Source organism: Silene latifolia, chromosome 10, assembly GCF_048544455.1.
Source record: "Silene latifolia isolate original U9 population chromosome 10, ASM4854445v1, whole genome shotgun sequence".
Taxonomy (NCBI): Eukaryota; Viridiplantae; Streptophyta; class Magnoliopsida; order Caryophyllales; family Caryophyllaceae; genus Silene; species Silene latifolia.
In genome coordinates this window covers 109,397,917-109,416,266 of record NC_133535.1, presented here as the reverse complement: position 1 = coordinate 109,416,266, position 18,350 = coordinate 109,397,917, and the positions used below count along the sequence as shown (strand labels likewise).

At 34.0% G+C, this 18,350-nt stretch overlaps 1 protein-coding gene across 1 annotated transcript; it reads right to left on the bottom strand.

Annotated features, from left to right (window-relative positions):
• Positions 1-15,926: 15,926 nt before the first annotated feature.
• On the bottom strand, positions 15,927-17,031 carry LOC141608051 (uncharacterized). The gene is made up of 2 exons (XM_074427402.1): positions 16,417-17,031; positions 15,927-16,373 (listed from the first exon to the last, which is right to left on the bottom strand). The coding sequence occupies exons 1-2, from the start codon at positions 17,029-17,031 to the stop codon at positions 15,927-15,929; spliced, it is 1,062 nt and encodes a 353-aa protein (XP_074283503.1).
• Between the last annotated feature and the right edge of the window lie 1,319 nt (positions 17,032-18,350).

The following is an 18,350-nucleotide window of genomic DNA, read 5'->3' as shown; positions in this document are numbered from 1 at the left end:
TACTAGGATTTTATTTATACTTTGCATTTTATTTATATGTTGCATGCATCGCTAAATCGCCAAAACTAAAACATGCATTATCATTTAATCGAATTAAATCGACTGTGTCAATTACAATTATCGTAGTTCACCGCTTTAGTTCACTTTAAAACGTGATAGATAATAAATTGACATGACCTCTCGCTAAAATAAACAATTGAGATTTAGCCTTACCAAAAATTAGAAACCATGAAAACTTATTTCGTGAGAGAGTGCACTCGGCTTTACCGGGGTCCAAACCTTGTTACGTAGGGGAAGTGGGTGATAAATGTCTACCCACCGAATTTATAAAGATGAGGGTTGTATTCGGCTTTACCGATGCCCAAGTTGATGTAAATTTGGATCATGGACACATTTATTCGAAATTTGGGTTGAACTCAACGAAAGTATTCTCGACGGTTGCCGGATGTGTTTCGGGCTAAAGATAAATTATAATGTAAATTTATCGACCAAGAGTTCTAAGAGTAGAATCGATTAAAGAGTTAATCCACCGAGTTATATTGATAAGGGTTGTATTCGGCTTTACCGATGCCTAAGTTAATATGAATTTGGGTCTTAGAATCATTTATCAAAGTTGGGTAGAGGTCACTAGATAAATGCAATAAAACTTGTTTAAATTAAAATTTACGAGTATTATTATTATTTTGAAAACGACAAATGTTTTATTCCTTCTATTTTGTTTTGTAGACCACTTTTATTTCTCATAACAAATGGCCGCACCAAACACCAACGCTACCACTCTCACTAACGTTTCATGGCTCCGATCCTTCATGGATCATTGTAAACTTGAAAAGAATGGGTCAAATTTCTCCGATTGGGATGCCCAACTCAAATTAGCCGCCCAAGGTGACGACAAGCTTCGTTACCTAACCGAGGCCTCTCCACCCGAACCTAATGCTAGGTCGAGTGCCGCCACTAGGGAAGCATATGAGGCTTACCACAAAGAGTCTGCCGCTATGAAAAATGGGTTGGTTTTTGCTATGGAGGCGGATCTCCAAAGGAGAGCTTTTAAAATGGGCACCGCTTATGAAATCTATTCCAAACTTGTGACAATGTTTTCGCAAGCACCAAGGATCGTCCCATATGAGGCAGCCTCGGCATTCTTTGATCTCGATTTTAAGGAGGGCCAAAAGGTCAGCCCTCACGTGCTCAAATTAATGGAGCTAGTCGAGACATTGAAACTTCAAAAGGTTGAAATCCCCAAAGAGCTCATTGTAGATAGGATTCTACACTCCTTATCCAAAGTCAAAGCGTATGTTCAATTCCGGGTGAATTTTAACATGCAAGACAAGGACGTGTCTCTTGAAGAGTTGCACAAGTTACTTGTTCAAGCCGAAAGAGACATGGGGCTAAATGTTAACCCACCTAAGGACGTGCTTAATATAAGCACTAAGAGCAAAGGAAAGTTCAAAAAGAATGGGAAAAAGGGTAAGAGGCAAGCTCCCATGTCCACCAAGGCTAAGACTTTTGAAGCTAGCACTTCCAAGACCAAGAAGGGTCCTCTTGACAAATGCCATTATTGTAATGGTGTTGGACATTGGAAGAGGAATTGTTCCAAGTATCTTGGTGACATCAAAGCTGGAAAGATCACTCCAGTAGGTAAATGACTATCCTTTCTTTATGTTTCTAATTCAACTATGGTATTTTGATATAAAGTTGTGATAATGTATCCCCTTTTTATTGTAAATAGGGCCTCCTCCAAGCAAAGACAAAGGAAAGGAAAAGCAAGCTTGAGAAATCATCAAGGAGCTAGGAGTAGCTACCAATGAAGCTTGGCTTTTATTATTGTCTTATTTTAAGTTGTGTTTCGGATTTTTAGAACTATTTTGATTTCCGTGTTCGACATGGAAATGGTTGATCCTTTCTAAACAATGGTTGTATTTTGGATTATGGTGACTTGGCTTGCAACCCAAGTCACCCTTTTATCGTATTTGTTTGTTCTAAAAATTTCGTCTTTATATGCTTGCACATAGAAACATATGATCATCTACTTAAACTGATCAAATTGACAACTATAATGTTGGGATTCATTATATGTCCACAAGCTTAAGGCTTGTGTTTGATCAATTATAAAGTGATGTTGAGTTGATGAACTCTCTTAAAGGAATGTCAACTACCAAGTACGCCCATCAAATCTTAATACTATTAGTCAATCTATGAGATAATCCTCCTTCTACTTCAAAAATCATTATTTGTGTCTCATTAAGCTATCTTTGAATATCTAGTGTATTTATTTTAAAGATAGAGTGGGAGAAAAATGAAGACACAAAGAATACAAAGAAATTTTGTATGATTGAGTAAATGTGATCTACAAAAGGAAGAATGATTTGTATACCAATATAGGGCGTATACATAAATAGATGAGATCTATGGTCTTGAGTAGATGAGATCTACATGACAAAAGAGACCAAGTGAAGTAATCAAAAGAACATGTTCTTAAGATAACTACATGAGGACACCAAAAGAAATTTTTGAAAGAAAATGACTAATGAAAAGTGTCAACAAGAGATTTTACTAGTTTATGACCTAGTTTCAACATTGATATTTACTTAAGAGATTAAATGAAACAAATTTGCATCCTTGAATATAAATGAGATTTATGATTAAAAGTTGCAAAGAAAGATATGCCGATGTCTACAAGAGCTAAGTTAATTGTTAACCACGCTAGTGTCATTACTTAACCTCGTTATGAAAATAAAATGGTTAAACCTCCTTCCAAAAGAGGTATTTTGAGAAGGACGTATATTAAATGGAATTTCACATTTAAATAAATGACATTGCTACGCATCATTATTAGAATGAATGAGTTAGAGATTAAAATCTCTTTCCATAAGTTTAAGATTGAAACCTTTTCAAAATAGGTATTTTGAAAAGATATGTTGGGAACATATATGGTTTTATCTTAATAACTTGGTAAAGCAAAATGTATTTCAATTCTTGAAATATTTCGATTGAGTAGACAAATATGAAACATGTGGAATTGAGTGGGAGTCTGAAATTATCATGTAAAGACATGAAATTTAGTGGGAGCAATCATCTTGTAAAATTTATAACTCATTACTCATTGAGAATGACGAGCTAGTACTATCTTCACAAAGAAATATTTGAGTTTTCAATTCTGGATGAAAACAGACTAAGATGAATCCAATCACATCATGGGATGTTGGATTGGCATTTAGATATGCACATCAAATCAATGAGAAACGTAGGTTATTATTATCGATGAAAATGGAATTACCATAAGCAGTCATGGTCATTCATTGAACCTAAGAATGGTTGATCACATGATTAAAGATTACTAATGTTTCCGCCATTAGAATAATCATGAACATGTCCAATAATGAATCATATGCTTAAGAGCATGATGAGTCATTGTTAAGCCATAGAAGAATCGTCATGAATTCTCGAGGAGAACTAATGAGCTATTCTAGTGTTTGACAGAACACTCTGTTATGTGACAAGAAGTTGCACATATTTAAATTCGAAAACGCGTAAGGATTTATGAAAATCCTAAACTATTCAAGCTAAAAGGACAAATAAGAAGTTTGAAAAGATACTTGTTATAGTAAGTAGTTACTCAAAACTAGTATTTTCTAAAATGCTAGGACTTATGAGAAGTTCTAGGCTAATCATCTTGACAATTGTTGCAAGACCCTACAAAACGTATACCTAGTGCATTGCGAGTTGGTAGAACACTTGACCAGTGCAAGTTATATCATCCACCACAATTCGTTGGTTATGTGATAAACAACAAGAAAGTTCTTTCAAGATAAAGAACCTTAACCTAGGCTGGGAACCTAGATGTGTACTTGGTAAGGTTCATGCTATGTGAGACAAACATGAAAATAAAGGAAAATGCAATTCAAGAGTTTGAACACATGGACACATGGTATGTTAAACTCATGTTGCAAGCGACTAGTGTTTACACACTTACGATATACATCACAAAGTTGTAATATGGTATTGACTACCCGAATGTAATGTCGACATTCATCGTTTGAGTTATTATTAACTCATCTTATACTTTGTTACATCCAAACGGGTTGTAGAGACAATTGAACCCCGTTAAAGTGAACACGGATTAGCATTGTATTCGCCCATAGTCACTTACATGAGGTGACGTCTCGAAGTGACTAGAGTGTGATGCGATTGATGGCAAGTTCAAGTGCCATGGAGTCATGTGAGATGACTAGTCGATCACATAGGAAGACTGTTAGGAACACCTTGTCGGGCCTAATGACCGCTTATAGAGTTCTGGCAAATTTATATAGCCTGGTCGTGGCGAGAGCTACTATAGTATTCTAATGAGTCGATTCTTTTGACTAAAGACTGTTCGCCTAAGGTCGCACAGTTTCAGATTAACTTTGATTTATGTTACTACGACCTTCGTAAATGGGGTCAAATGGGCATATTTTGGGTTATGATGGCTGTGGCTAGTCGAAGGGAATAAGTGCGATAGGAATTGTCCACCCCTTGTCAGGGTTATAACAATATCTCAGGGCCACTCGAGGAGTAATGAACTGGAAATGCGTGGCAACACTCGGAAGGTATCCATGGTGGATAATTCCGGTCAATCAGTTATTCTCCAGATCGAGGAAACCACTCTCGATATGATCACTTGCAAGTACGACCCGAGAGACACCTTGCATTGAGTGGGAGATAGTAATAGGACAAGAGAATTGGTGACGCACACTTGTCGAGGACAAGTGGGAGATTGTTGGAATATGTGTCCTCTGACAATAATGCGATCACAAATGTCGATCATGATGATCACATGTTTCAATCTCATATTTAAGAATACATGTGGGAAGTAATTTTTTACAGTCAACTGGTCCACACATATCGGTAATGATTGGCTGACTAGAGTTTGACATTACTGTCGTACGACGGTGGTGATCAGTTGATCCCTTAAGGTCATACCTATAGGATGATACTCTTAATTGAATATTTAATTGATCGTATAACGATATGAGTTAATTAAATTACTTAAAATTGACGGACGATTTTGGAAGTAATATTTACGTGTCTCATTGTAATTTGATTAAATAAGATACGGTCTAAGTGATCGAATTGTTTTATTACTTAGATGAAATTATTGTTTACGGAAACAATTGAAACGGAATGAATAAAATATTATAAATACAGAATGTTGTAGTTTATAATTCGGAAACACTTTTGGTACAAGTAATTATGAATTACTATGTTAATTTTTATAAGTGACATATTTTATTAATATGTTGATTTTTAATTGTTAAAAATACATTTTATATGTAAGATGTCATGTAATGTGTTACATATGACATATTGACAAAATCACAAATAAAATGGACTTCTCCATTTTATATGAATGTACCGAAATAATGGGTAAGTAGTAAGGTTACATTGTGTTTTAATTTATAATGTAAAAAGACAATGATTACTACACATTCTAGCCTTGCATGCCTACATTTCTTGGGAAGAATTGAAGCTCATGCATTGGCCCTTTTCCTACCCATGCACCCAGTTTCCCAACCTAGCAAGCCAAGGGTTTTTACCCTTTATAATCTCTATAATGCAAATAAAACCACTTACTAGTTTTTGTGTATTATATTATTCATTTCATCAATAACTTATAGAAGTTTAGTAAGAGAAATAAAACTCCAAAAATCCTTCCTCTCTATACCGAAATAATAGAGATCAAAATAATAGTTTTTGAGTCATTTTAGTAAGATTATAATTATTCTAGATCAAATAATAATATTCTTTTAAGGGTCATCTTGGGTATATGCTTTAAGGAGGGATTATATCTTTGAATCCTTGTTCTTCCATTTGTAAGGAAAGCTCAAGAACAAGTGAGAAAGAGAACTCACTTGTGCCCTAAATCCGAAACTACTATAGTAAGAAAAATGATTTCTTCTCTATTCTTATTTAAGTTTGCATGCATAAGATCTAGTTTTAATTTTATGACCAAATTAAAATGTCACATATATGAATATGTTAAATTAATGAGATTAATAATTCTAACAGTTATCGCTCGTTGATGAGCGGGGCTTAGGTGGGTAAGGCTGCGCCCCCCACTGGCAGGGCTACATATTTTAGTGTGTAGTCAGTTATGAGTTGTGATTGGGAGTTGGAGGTTGATGGTGGAACAATTGTTTATCTTTGTTGCACTTTGTCTTATTTTGATTATGCAGTGAACTGACTCCGTTGTTGTTTTGTAAAATCTGTGGTGATCCATTCGGGGATGGTGAGCAGATTGTGACAGGTGGTGATGGTCTTTAGCTATGGGGACGAGATGGGGAGTCACCACTTCGAGTCTAGCTTCCGCTGTCACGAGATTAGCTGTTTTAGATTCATTCGTTTTGAGTACTAGTGAACATTTATTTTGGATTTTGTTTTGGAACTTGTAAACTTTAACTTATATACTTTAATAAATGTTGTGGAATGGTTTCTTTTGATCTACTAACCTCGGGCAACCGAGATGGTTACAATCTCTCATGCTAGGGTGGTCCTTGGTAAGGTACCTTGCTATGTGGGGGTGTTAGATTCTTGTTTATCTACAAACAATGGCTATTAACAATGGACAACATGCTGGAGACAAATAAAGAGAAGTTTTGGTTTGGAGATGACATTAACTAGAATAAAAATGTAAACTTTTCTATTGAGATACTAAAACAAGGGAAGTTTAACAAAAATAACCCAACCTTTGTCAACCATTCCGAAAATAATCTAACCTTTTAATTTTAACAAAAATAATCCAACGTTTGCTTTTATGTTACAGAAATATCCCGACATCTTACTTATATTTCCTAAATACTATTTTACTTATATACTACTCAATTCATTACCTTATTGACCATGTTTTGAAAAGGTAATTATATAAAATTATAAAAAAAATTAAAATAATTTGAAAACATAAAAAAATGAAAAATATATTTCTACTACTGTGCAAAATCCAAAAAGACATAAGTTATATGGTTTAAAAAAATTATAGTTTCCTCAAAATTTTGGGTTTATAAAAAAAATTAAAAGCATGTCTCTCATAAGTATTTCCACTAAATTAAAATCTATCTTATTTCTTTTCAAAAAAATAATATATTTGTTCTATTATTTATTTTCAATTGATAAACTAAGAAAATTAAAATTTTCAAGTTTTTTCGTTATGAATTTTTTTATGTATGTTGTCACAAAAGAAACTTTAAAGATTTGTGAAAGTATTTTACAAAATATCCTTTCTCAATATTTGGTAAAAAATGTTTTTGTTAAGATTTGAGATATTTTTGTGACAAAAATATGAAGGTTGGATTATTATTGTTTAAGTTAAAAGGTCGGGTTATTTTTGAAAAACTTATTTAAAGTTAGGTTATTTTTGTTAAATTCGCCCAAAAACAATCACTAGATGTGCAATCCCCACTAAACTACAAGAATAAGGATTGCTAAAGTTTTCCCGCTCAGTTGATTGATAACAAAACTAGGGCCCTATTGAAAATATTCTTTTATTGATTAACACACAATTAATAAAGAGGCAATGGGAAATAGAAAATCTTTGTACGTACAAAAATATTTGTAGACAATTAATAAAGGCACGAATCATTGCTCAACTTTTTCCCATTTTTAATATAATCTTTAACACATAATTGATTGACATAAAGTGGGCCCATACCGAACAAATCTTTCAATCAACTACCTATTTAATAAAGCATTCACATTGCCAATCTTCAGAAAAAATGTGAAAATAAATAAAAAAAATATATATTTATGTACAGTAAGGCCCTGTTCTTTCTGGCTTTTTAGAGCCGAATCGAATCGAATCGATCCGAATGGAGCCGAATCGAACCGAATCGAATCGAAATGAATCGAATCGAATTAAAATGAATGGAGTGAATCGAATGAAGTCGAACGAACTAAAGCGATTGAGTCGAATCGATCTAAGGGTGTGGGAGCCCAAATTGTCTCTCGGCTCCCCACCAATTTCATGTAAACTTTTATTTTCATTTTAATGAAAGCTGCGCGCATCCTTCTATAATAATAATAATAATAATAATAATAATAATAATAATAATAATAATAATAATAATAATAATAATAATAATAATAATAATAATAATAATAATAATAATAATAATAATAATAATAATAATAATAATAATAATAATAATAATAATAATAATAATAATAATAATAATAATATTATTATTATTATTATTATTATTATTATTATTATTTTTATAAAAGAATGCGCACATCTTTCATTAAAATAAAAAAAAAAAGTTTACATGAAATTGGTGGGGAGCCGAGAGACAATCTGGGTTGCCACACCCTTAGCAACAGCAAAGCTAAATCTAGTAAAAATGTAAGCAGCCACCCCAGCCCCCACATCCTGAGATACAGAGAATTTCTGGATCCGCTTGAGCAAGGCAACGACATCCAAACCCAGCTCCCCCACTACAAAGAAAAGGTTCCATAGCGACGGAAAACTCCGTCGCAAATATGCCAATCCCGTCGCAAATACAGAACTTGCGACGGAAATATTCCGTCGCTTTATTTCGTCGCAAAATTTAGTTTTGCGACGGGAATTCTGTTGCAAAGGAAATTCTGCGACGGATCAAAGCGTCGCAGAAACCCGTCACAAAAGAGGGACTTGCGACGGAATTTCCGTCGCAGTGCACTGTTCATACAGCCAGGTAGGCACTTAAGTCAACCAGAAAGTCAATATCTGCGACGGAAAATCCGTCGCAGATCACTGTTCATAAGGGACACGTGTCCCCAAAGTCAACCAGAAAGTCAACACTTGCGACGGAAAATCCGTCGCAAAGTCCGTCGCAGGGCAGAATGGACCAGGGGGTTACAACCCTTTTCCAGCTCCCCCATTGCTTTGAAAGCAATTACATATACTCTCGGTTTCCTACAAACATACATAAAATCCAGCAATTGACAAATTCACAACTCGTTCAAGACGAGATTTCCAACCAACGTCTTCACATTAACTTAAAATAAAAGGTTTACAACCGTTTAGTACAATAATTGTTCAACAAAGAAAGCTAAATAAGTTCATAAACTACGGTGTAGGAGATCAACTAACAACTATTGATCAATACACGTGAGTAGGAGTAGGCCTAGCATTGTCGCCACCATCATCATCAAAGTCATTTCTAGCTTGAGATACACCTCCGGGGTTACAAGTTTGAGTGGTCGAATTAGTAGTGTGCTCCAATATGGAAGCTCCCAAAAAATACTTTGTTTCCACCACCCAATTCGTTTCGCTTTAACCGTTCTCAATTTATGGTCAGATGCATCCACGATTTTTGGTAAATCTTTCACACATTCCCACACTTGTTCGCCCGATAACCTCGTTCCAGCAACATCGTTCTCTATTCTTCCTTTTCGAAAGTGGACTTTATCCTTGCGAAAAGTATGATCAGTGTCTAAATATTGTCTATGACAATCAAACCAACTCCATTTTCTCGCTATCTTTGAAGCCAAGTCGATTTAGTCTCTTTTTTCGTACAACATGGACATGCATTCTCACCAGCAGTTGACCAACCAGATAACATGCCATAAGCAGGAAAGTCGTTGATCGTCCATAGGAGTGCGGCTCTTAAGTCGAAGTTTTGTTTCCTAGACACGTCATATGTAAACAATCCCGTGTCCCACAATTGCTTCAACTCGTGAATTAGAGGCTGTAAATAGACGTCAAGGTTTTGTTTGGGACTCTTTGGTCCAGAAATAATTAATGTTAAGAACATAAATTGTCTTTTCATGCATAGCCAGGGTGGTAAATTGTAAGGTGTAAGCATCACCGGCCAGCATGAATAACAGTTCCTGAATGGCCCAAAAGCCGAGAAACCATCGGTGCAAAGTCCAAGTCTAACATTCCGAGGCTCAGATGCAAAAGAAGGATGAAGATGATCAAAATATTTCCACGCCTCACTGTCACTTGGATGAGACATTGTCCCACTAACTCGGGGGTTTTCATAATGCCAACGCATTTGTTCCGCGAGGTTTATTGTGGCATAAATTCGTTGCAAACGTGGCCCTATTGGGAAATAATTTAAGAAATTTTCGGGGACCCTTTTGCCATTTGCATTCTTTGCACTTTTATACCTAGCTCTACCACATTTTTTACACTTGTCGAGAAGAGCGTCGTCCATCCAAAAAAGCATACATCCATTAAAACATGCATCTATCTTTTCATGAGGAAGTTGAAGAGCTTTGAGAACATTTTTGGTTTCATAGAAGTTACGCATCAAAATATGATCTTGAGGAAGAAGGTCTCCCATGAGTGACGTGAAACCATCTACACATTTATGGGCTAAGTTGTGTTCACATTTCAGAGCGACAAGCCTTGCAGCCGACTGTAGCAATGAGAGTCGACATCCCTTGTAGACAGATTGCTCGGCACGTTTTAACATTTGGAAAAAGGCTAATACATTGAGATTTGGAGATTCATCAACCACCTCGGCATTAAGAGCTTCTTCCCTAATTTGATCAATGCTATCGCGCAACGCATCCTTTACCATATCCCTATAAGGATTATCAGAGGGCATTGCCATTTCCTCTTCCTCAACGAGGAATTTCTCTCCGTGACACACCCAATCATAATAGTTGTCACAAAAACCCTTTAGACCAAGGTGTTTTCGTACTTCTTGTTCAACTAAAAACTTTTTATTTTTGCACTTACTACATGGACACCTAATTTCTTTATTTCTAATGAATTCGTCTTGTTGCTTAACATAATCAATGAATTTATTAACCCCTATTACGAATTCCTTCCTTAATTTTTTATTGGAATCCAACCTTTCATACATCCAGTTTCGTTCTAATCTCTTCATTGCAAATCTACATATATATTAGTAAATAAAAATTATTAATAAAAATGGCAAGAGCATTCATAAACTTATCTTTGAATTTTTCATACAACAACAACAACAACAACAAGAACAATAACAACAACAATAACAACAACAACAACAACTACCATAACCACAACCTGCAAAAAAATACTTTCAGTATTGGGGTCCTTATCTCTCCAACCTAAACCCATCTTTGAATCTTTCATACCATTAGTAAATACCCAATTTTTTTTCTTGATTGTAATGAGACAAAAATTCGGCAGCACTTCCTTACAGTTCTCCAAATACATTATTTAGAATGAATTCTCACTCTACATATGTATTCGGAGAACGTTAAAGGAAATGTCAACCAAATTTTGTCTCATAACAATCAAGAAAAAAATTGAGTATTTACCACCTAAATGGCATAAAAGATTCAAAGACAGTCCCAAAACGGAGACTATTCAAGAATTACACCTAATGTGTAATCACTGAACTGGTACTAGGTCAAAAATATATTAACAATCACAACACAAGCATAAGATGAATTAATATTTGTAAAAAAAATATACATGACACAAATGTACACAACTTATCAAAACAAACTTAATAATTACTAATAAATCTTATAAAACTAAGCAAAAGTAGAGTAAGCATCCTTAAATTGGTTTAAACATCATAAATTGTCTTTTAATTAAACTAAATCATTTTAATAATCCTAAACTTAATTAAACTAAGCATTATAAAATTGATTTAAACATCCTAAATTGACTTTTAACTAAATTAAACTACCCTAATAATCCTAAATATTCTAAATTGGATATTAATTAAACTAATTTATCTTAGCAATCCTAAAATTAATTAAACTAAGTATTATAAAATTGATTTAAACATCCTAAATTGGCTTTTAACTAAATTTCACTATCCTAATAATACTAAACATCCTAAATTGGCTTTCAACTAAACTAAACAATCCTAATAATACTAAACATCCTAAATTGGCTTTCAACTAAACTAAACAATCCTAATAATACTAAGCATCCTAAACTGATCATAACTAATTAAAACAATAACCATAAACCCTAATTAATCAAAATAGTAAAATAAATTAAACAAACTTTAAATTAATTAAGAGATGGAGACAAGGGAGAAGAGCGGCGGCGGCGGCGGCGGCGGCGAGGGAGCTCGGCGGAAGAAAAAAAAAGGGAAAGGGGAAAGGAAAAAAGGGAAAGGAGAAGAAAGGGGAAAAGGGAAAGGAGAAAGGAGAAAAAGGAGGAGTGATTTGGGGAGTAGGGTGGTGGTAGGAGTGGTGGTGGTGGGAGTGGTGGTGGTGAGATTGAGGGAGACGGAGTTTTGGGTGTTTTGGGGTAAATAATTGAAGAGTGATAATGAAGGGGAGGAAGAAGATTTGCCCGTATAAAGAAAACTGCGACGGACTTTCCGTCGCAAATATAAAATAATAATAAATCCTGCGACGGAATTTCCGTCGCAGACTTAAAATAATATTATTTTTCCAGCGTGTTAAGAGGTGTACAGCTGGACACTTCAAAAATGTTTGCGACGGAAATTCCGTCGCACAAAAAATATTATTTTAATATAGCGACGGAATTTCCGTCGCAGAATTTATTATTATTTTATTCTCGCGACGGAAATTCCGTCGCAGACCTTCCCGCCATGTCGAAAAATTTGGCGATCAGGGGAAAATAGGCTGCAACGGAAAGTCCGTCGCAAGTCCGTCGCACAGTATGAGGTCCGTCGCAGGTTTAAATTTGCTACGGATTAATATTCCGTCGCAATGCGTCCGTCGCATCGAATTGTTTTTTTTGTAGTGCCCAAGTGATGAGAAAGAGAAGGGAAGGAAACCATAACCCGCTGCCGCGCACAAATCCCCATACTTAGCACACTTACGCTGAGCAGCATCAGCAACAACCCGGCCAGGCACAAAATCCGTCATCCCAGTCTGAGTCAAAGGAGAAGACCATGTCAAGTCAACGCACACATCACGCCCTCTGTTCCAAGAATAAAGCAGCAAATCCGCAGGACGAAGAGAACCACCATGCCCGTCAACCAAACCGATATCAACCTCCTTTCCCGCAGAAATACCAGATCTATAGCACATGTCGAAAAGAGTGTCACAGACGAGGTTATGCCGATGTTTAACGCCCACAGTACCAGTACAAGGTTATTATTATTATTATTATTATTATTATTATTATTATTATTATTATTATTATTATTATTATTATTATTATTATTATTATTATTATTATTATTATTATTATTATTATTATTATTATTATTATTATTATTATTATTATTATTATTATTATTATTATTATTATTATTATTATTATTATTATTATTATTATTATTATTATTATTATTATTATTATTATTATTATTATTATTATTATTATTATTATTTTATTATTATTATTATTAGTATTATTACTATTATTATTATTATTAATACTACATCTACTATTATTATTATTACTACTACTATTATTATTACTATTATTATTATTATTATTATTATTATTATTATTATTATTGTTATTGTTCTTGTTATTATTGTTATTATTGTTATTTTTATTATTATAAGAAGAAGAAGAAGAAGAAGAAGAAGAATAAAAATATATATACTAATAATTATACTAATTTGAGTGTTTAGGTAGCCACCACAAACCACCTTTTATCCTAATTAGATGGAATAATGGAGCACCAATTTGCCAAATTGTTGTTCAAAGCCTAACTCGTGTAAGTATCATACTAATTTGAGTGATTCAGGAGCCACCAAAAACCACCATCAATCCTAATTTAATTAATTAAATAAATAAAAGTTAACAAAACCTAATTTTATCTTTAACAAACAAATAAATTTTGAATGATTAATTAAAAATCAATAAATAATATTATTAATTGATAAAAAAGTAAAATACTTTAGTAATTGTTAAATTGGTATCAATCTTTTGAGCCATTTGAGCAATTAGAATTGGTTTTAGGAAAAATAATGATTTAAGAGTTCATTTGGTGGGGTTGTAGGTAAAAAAAGGGTACTAAATGGAATGTTTACGAAAAAATATATTTGAAAAAATAAAGTTCGTATTTGAAAAAAAAACGTATTTATAATAAAAGTAATAATACTAATAATAGAAATATTTTTAATAATAATATTAGTTTATTAAAATTAATAGTAGCAATGTTATTAATAATATTATAATTAATTAATATTCATATTCATATTAATAAGAGTATTAGTAATTGTATTATTTATATTAATATCGATGTTATTGATTGTAGTAATCACAATATTCATTTTAATAATAATAATTGTGATGATTAATTAATTAATAACAATAATAATAATATAAATAATATTGATATAACAATTTTAATATAATAATATAAATAAATAAATATTAAAATATTAATAAAATCTATAAGTTTAAGATAAGTAGAAATGAAATGTGTTGAATTTAGTGGGGCTGAACTGAACTGAATGAAGTTGAGCTGAACTGAACTGAACTGAATGAAGTTCAACTGAACTGAACTGAGCTGAACTGAACTGAACTGAATAGAGCTGACCTGAACTGAAGTGAGCTGAAAACAAGCCAGAAAAAACATGGCCTAAGTGTTGCTTACAACCGTTGTAAATTATAACAAAGGTGTGGAAAACACCATCACCCGCAAAAAAGTGTGAATTTAGATGGATTTATACCTCCGTTGCAAATTATTCTTGTGTATAACCTACAACGGTTGTAAACAAGATTTTGTGATTAAAATAAAATACGAAATAAAAAAAATAACATAATGATAACATATTGATATTTTAATATAAAAAACCACAAGATTAAGCACAAGACAAAATGAAAAAGATAACATACTGATATATTAAAAAGATTAAGCATGTCCCTAAAATATTTCACAAAAATATTTTATAGTTTCATATTTTAAAATAGAAACAAAAATAATAAAGAAGCATTATGGCCCTGTTTTTTTTTTGCCTTATTTTCAGCTCACTTTAGTTTAGCTCAGCTCTATTCAATTACGTTCAGTTCAGTTTAGCTCCTTTCAGTTCAGCTCAGCTCAGCTCAGTTTAGTTCAGCTCCACTAAATTCAGCTCATTTCAATTCTGCTTATCTTAAACTTAATAGGTTTTATTAATATTCTTTATTTAATATTAATATTGTTGTTGTTGTTGTTATTGTTGTTGCTGCTGTTAATTAATCATCCTCATTATTATTATTAAATGAATATTATGGTTAATAAAATCGATAATATTAATATTAATATAATTACTATTATTACTACTATTATTATTAATATTAATTATTAATAATATTATTAATAACATTGTTAATGTTAATTTTAATATTACTATTATTAATACCTAATTGTTTTTTCATATACGAACTTTACTTTTTCACATTCACTTTTTCCTAAACGTTCTATTTTGTACCCTTTCACCCAAAACTGAACCAAATGAAGTCTTAAATCAACATTTTCTAAAACTTAATTTAATTGCTCAAATGACTTAAAACTTAAAAGATGGATTCTAATTTACCAATTAATAAATTAACTTACTTGTTAATCAATTATTAATATTATTTGTTGAGTTTTAATTAATCAATCAAATGTATTTGTTTGTTAAAGATGAAATTAGGGCCTGCTGATTTTTATTTATTTAATTAATTAAATTAGTATTGTTTGTGGTTCGTGGTGGTTAACTAATCACTCAAATTAGGATTATGTACGGCTAGACTTTGAACAACAATCTAGCAAATCGGTGCTCCATTATTTCACTTAATTAAGATTGATGGTGAACCGTGGCTCGTGGTGGCTACCTAGTTAATCACTCAAATTAGTATAATTACTAGTTTTAATATTATTATTAGTAAGTTTATTCTTCTTAGTTATTATTACTACTACTACTATTATTATTTTTTTTTTTGCAAGAAAGGTATTTTCATATATTCCAACAAAAATGAGGAGTACATGAGTTTCTTACAAGTAAAATAACCCCTATACAATATATCTATACCTCCGCCTCTATCTATACAATCCTATCGTATATTAATCCGACAAAACAGTAGCTCTCTCATTCAAAGCATCTACCACAGCCATATATACATTTTCATTAACCATATGGAGCAAAAGAGTATTCACAGTGTACACGATATCTTTGAGTAGAAGAGGAGCAGCTCGTTCTTTGCCCTCAAATATTCTGAGGTTCCGTTCAGTCCAAAGTGCAGATACAAGGCAGCCTATACTGCAGCTAACCCATTGATTCTTCCAGTGCTTCCTTTTGCTACGACAATTCATCCATAGAAGAAGAGAAGCAAGGTCATTGGCACTAGAATTCAGGCCTATCCACCTCTTAACAGCAGATAAAAGTGCAGCAGAATAAGAACATTTGAAGAACAGGTGTTCTGAACTCTCTGCCTCATGCTTACACAAGCTACACCGGTTCACTAGATACATACCTCTGGCAACTAACTGATCAACAGTGGCTAACTTTTGCTGGACAGCCAGCATAGTTCGTTGTTACTCTATGCCTAGGCACCATTGTACCATTATGGATAGCCTTGTACACTGCCTGAGCTGAGAAGGTATCTCGTAAAACATGATAAGCTTTGGCCAGAGAAAACTTACCCTTAGCAACACATTGAGCCTGAATTCTTTGTACTGCCAGGATATCCCCAAACTTAGCAATGCATTCCTCTCTAACATGCAAAATCCCTCGAATGCTTTCTGGGTGGTATTCTTTAGTATGTAGATGCCATATGGAACACTGGTCAGTCAAGTATTTGCTAACCCAACTAATCCAAATAGCACCCTGGTTCTGATCCAAACACCAGAGCCATTTGAGCATGATAGCTTTGTTCCAATTGCTTACATTTTTAATATTGAAACCCCCCTCTTCCCATGGAACACACATGCTTTGCCAACTTTTGAAAACGTGCTTCCTGGACCCTTCTTCCTTTCCCCAAAACAGGTCCCTGCTGATTTTGATGATATTGCAGTAAACTTGCTTAGGGAGCAACAGACCCATACACCAGAAATTACACAATCCAAACACAGCAGAGTTTAGCACCTGTATCCGTCCAGCATAGGAAAGGTACCTAGTTGAGTACTTGCCTGCTAAAGCCTGAAGCTTGAGAAGAAGAGCATCATACATCTCTAAGGTAAGCCTGGAAGAATGGATGGGCAGGCCTAAGTACCTAAAAGGAAAGCTCCCCTCCTTAAGTCCAATGGCAGTAAGTATCAGGGATTTGATTGAGTTAGTGACACCTCCAAAATAAGCCTCAGTTTTCTCCAAATTTGCAGTGAGACTGACCATTTGGAAAACTCAACAAGAATAGTGACTGCTTGCTGGACAGAAGGTAGGTCACCTCTTGTAAAAAGCATTAAGTCATCAGCAAAAACCAGATGTGTTAGGCCAAGTCTGGAACACTTAGGGTGGAAGGAGACATTTGGCTTTTTGCACATATCCCTAAGGCTTCTAGACAGAATTTCCATGCTTAATACAAAGAGGAAAGGGGAGAGTGGATCTCCCTGCCTCACACCACTCTTCCCCTTGAAAAAACCATAATGAGAGCCATTGATCTTAAGAGTGAACCAAGACCCAGTAATACAACCCATCACCCAAGTAATGAACTTAGGAGGAAACTTCAATTCAGTGAGCATTGAACAAATAAAATCCCATTGCAAAGTGTCAAAAGCCTTACTGATGTCAATTTTCAGCATACATCTAGGAGTAAGGTTCTTCCTGTTATAGCCCTTAACCAAACTCTGAGTTAGCATTACATTCTCAAACAAACTTCTGCCACTCACAAAAGCAGCTTGCTCTGGACCCACAAGACTAGGCATTACTGCCTTAAGCCTGTTTGTGAGGATCTTACTTATTGTTTTGTAAACAACAGAGCAGCAAGAAATGGGTCTGAAATCCTTCACAGTTTGTGGCACCTGTTTTTTTGGAATAAGGGAGACCATGGTAACATTAGCTTGCTTGGGCATGAAACCAGTTTTAAAGAAATCCTCAATAGCACAACAGAAGTCATTGCCAACAATGTCCCAGGCTGCCTTGAAAAACCCAGAAGTAAAACCATCTACCCCAGGGCTCTTATTTGAGTCAATTGCAAAGATAGCTTGCTTTATTTCCTCTCTGGTCACATTCCTAACTAGATCAGAGCATTCTCCAGCTTGCACACAAGGCCCTTGAGAGATAACAAAGGGATCCACAGGAGTAGTAGGAGTGGAAGTCCCTAGTAAAGTTTGGTAATACTCCACAAAAGCTGCACCCACATTATCCAAACCAGAATAGTGAGTACCATCAGTACCTTGAATGTCACCAACCATCTGGCATTGCTGCCTTTCTTTAATTTTCGCATAGAAATATCTAGAGCAAGTATCAGAATACTTAATGTTTTGACTCTTAGCTCTTTGAGAGAGAATTTGAAGCTCAGTCTCCTTGAGGTGCCAAAATTCTTTGGAGAG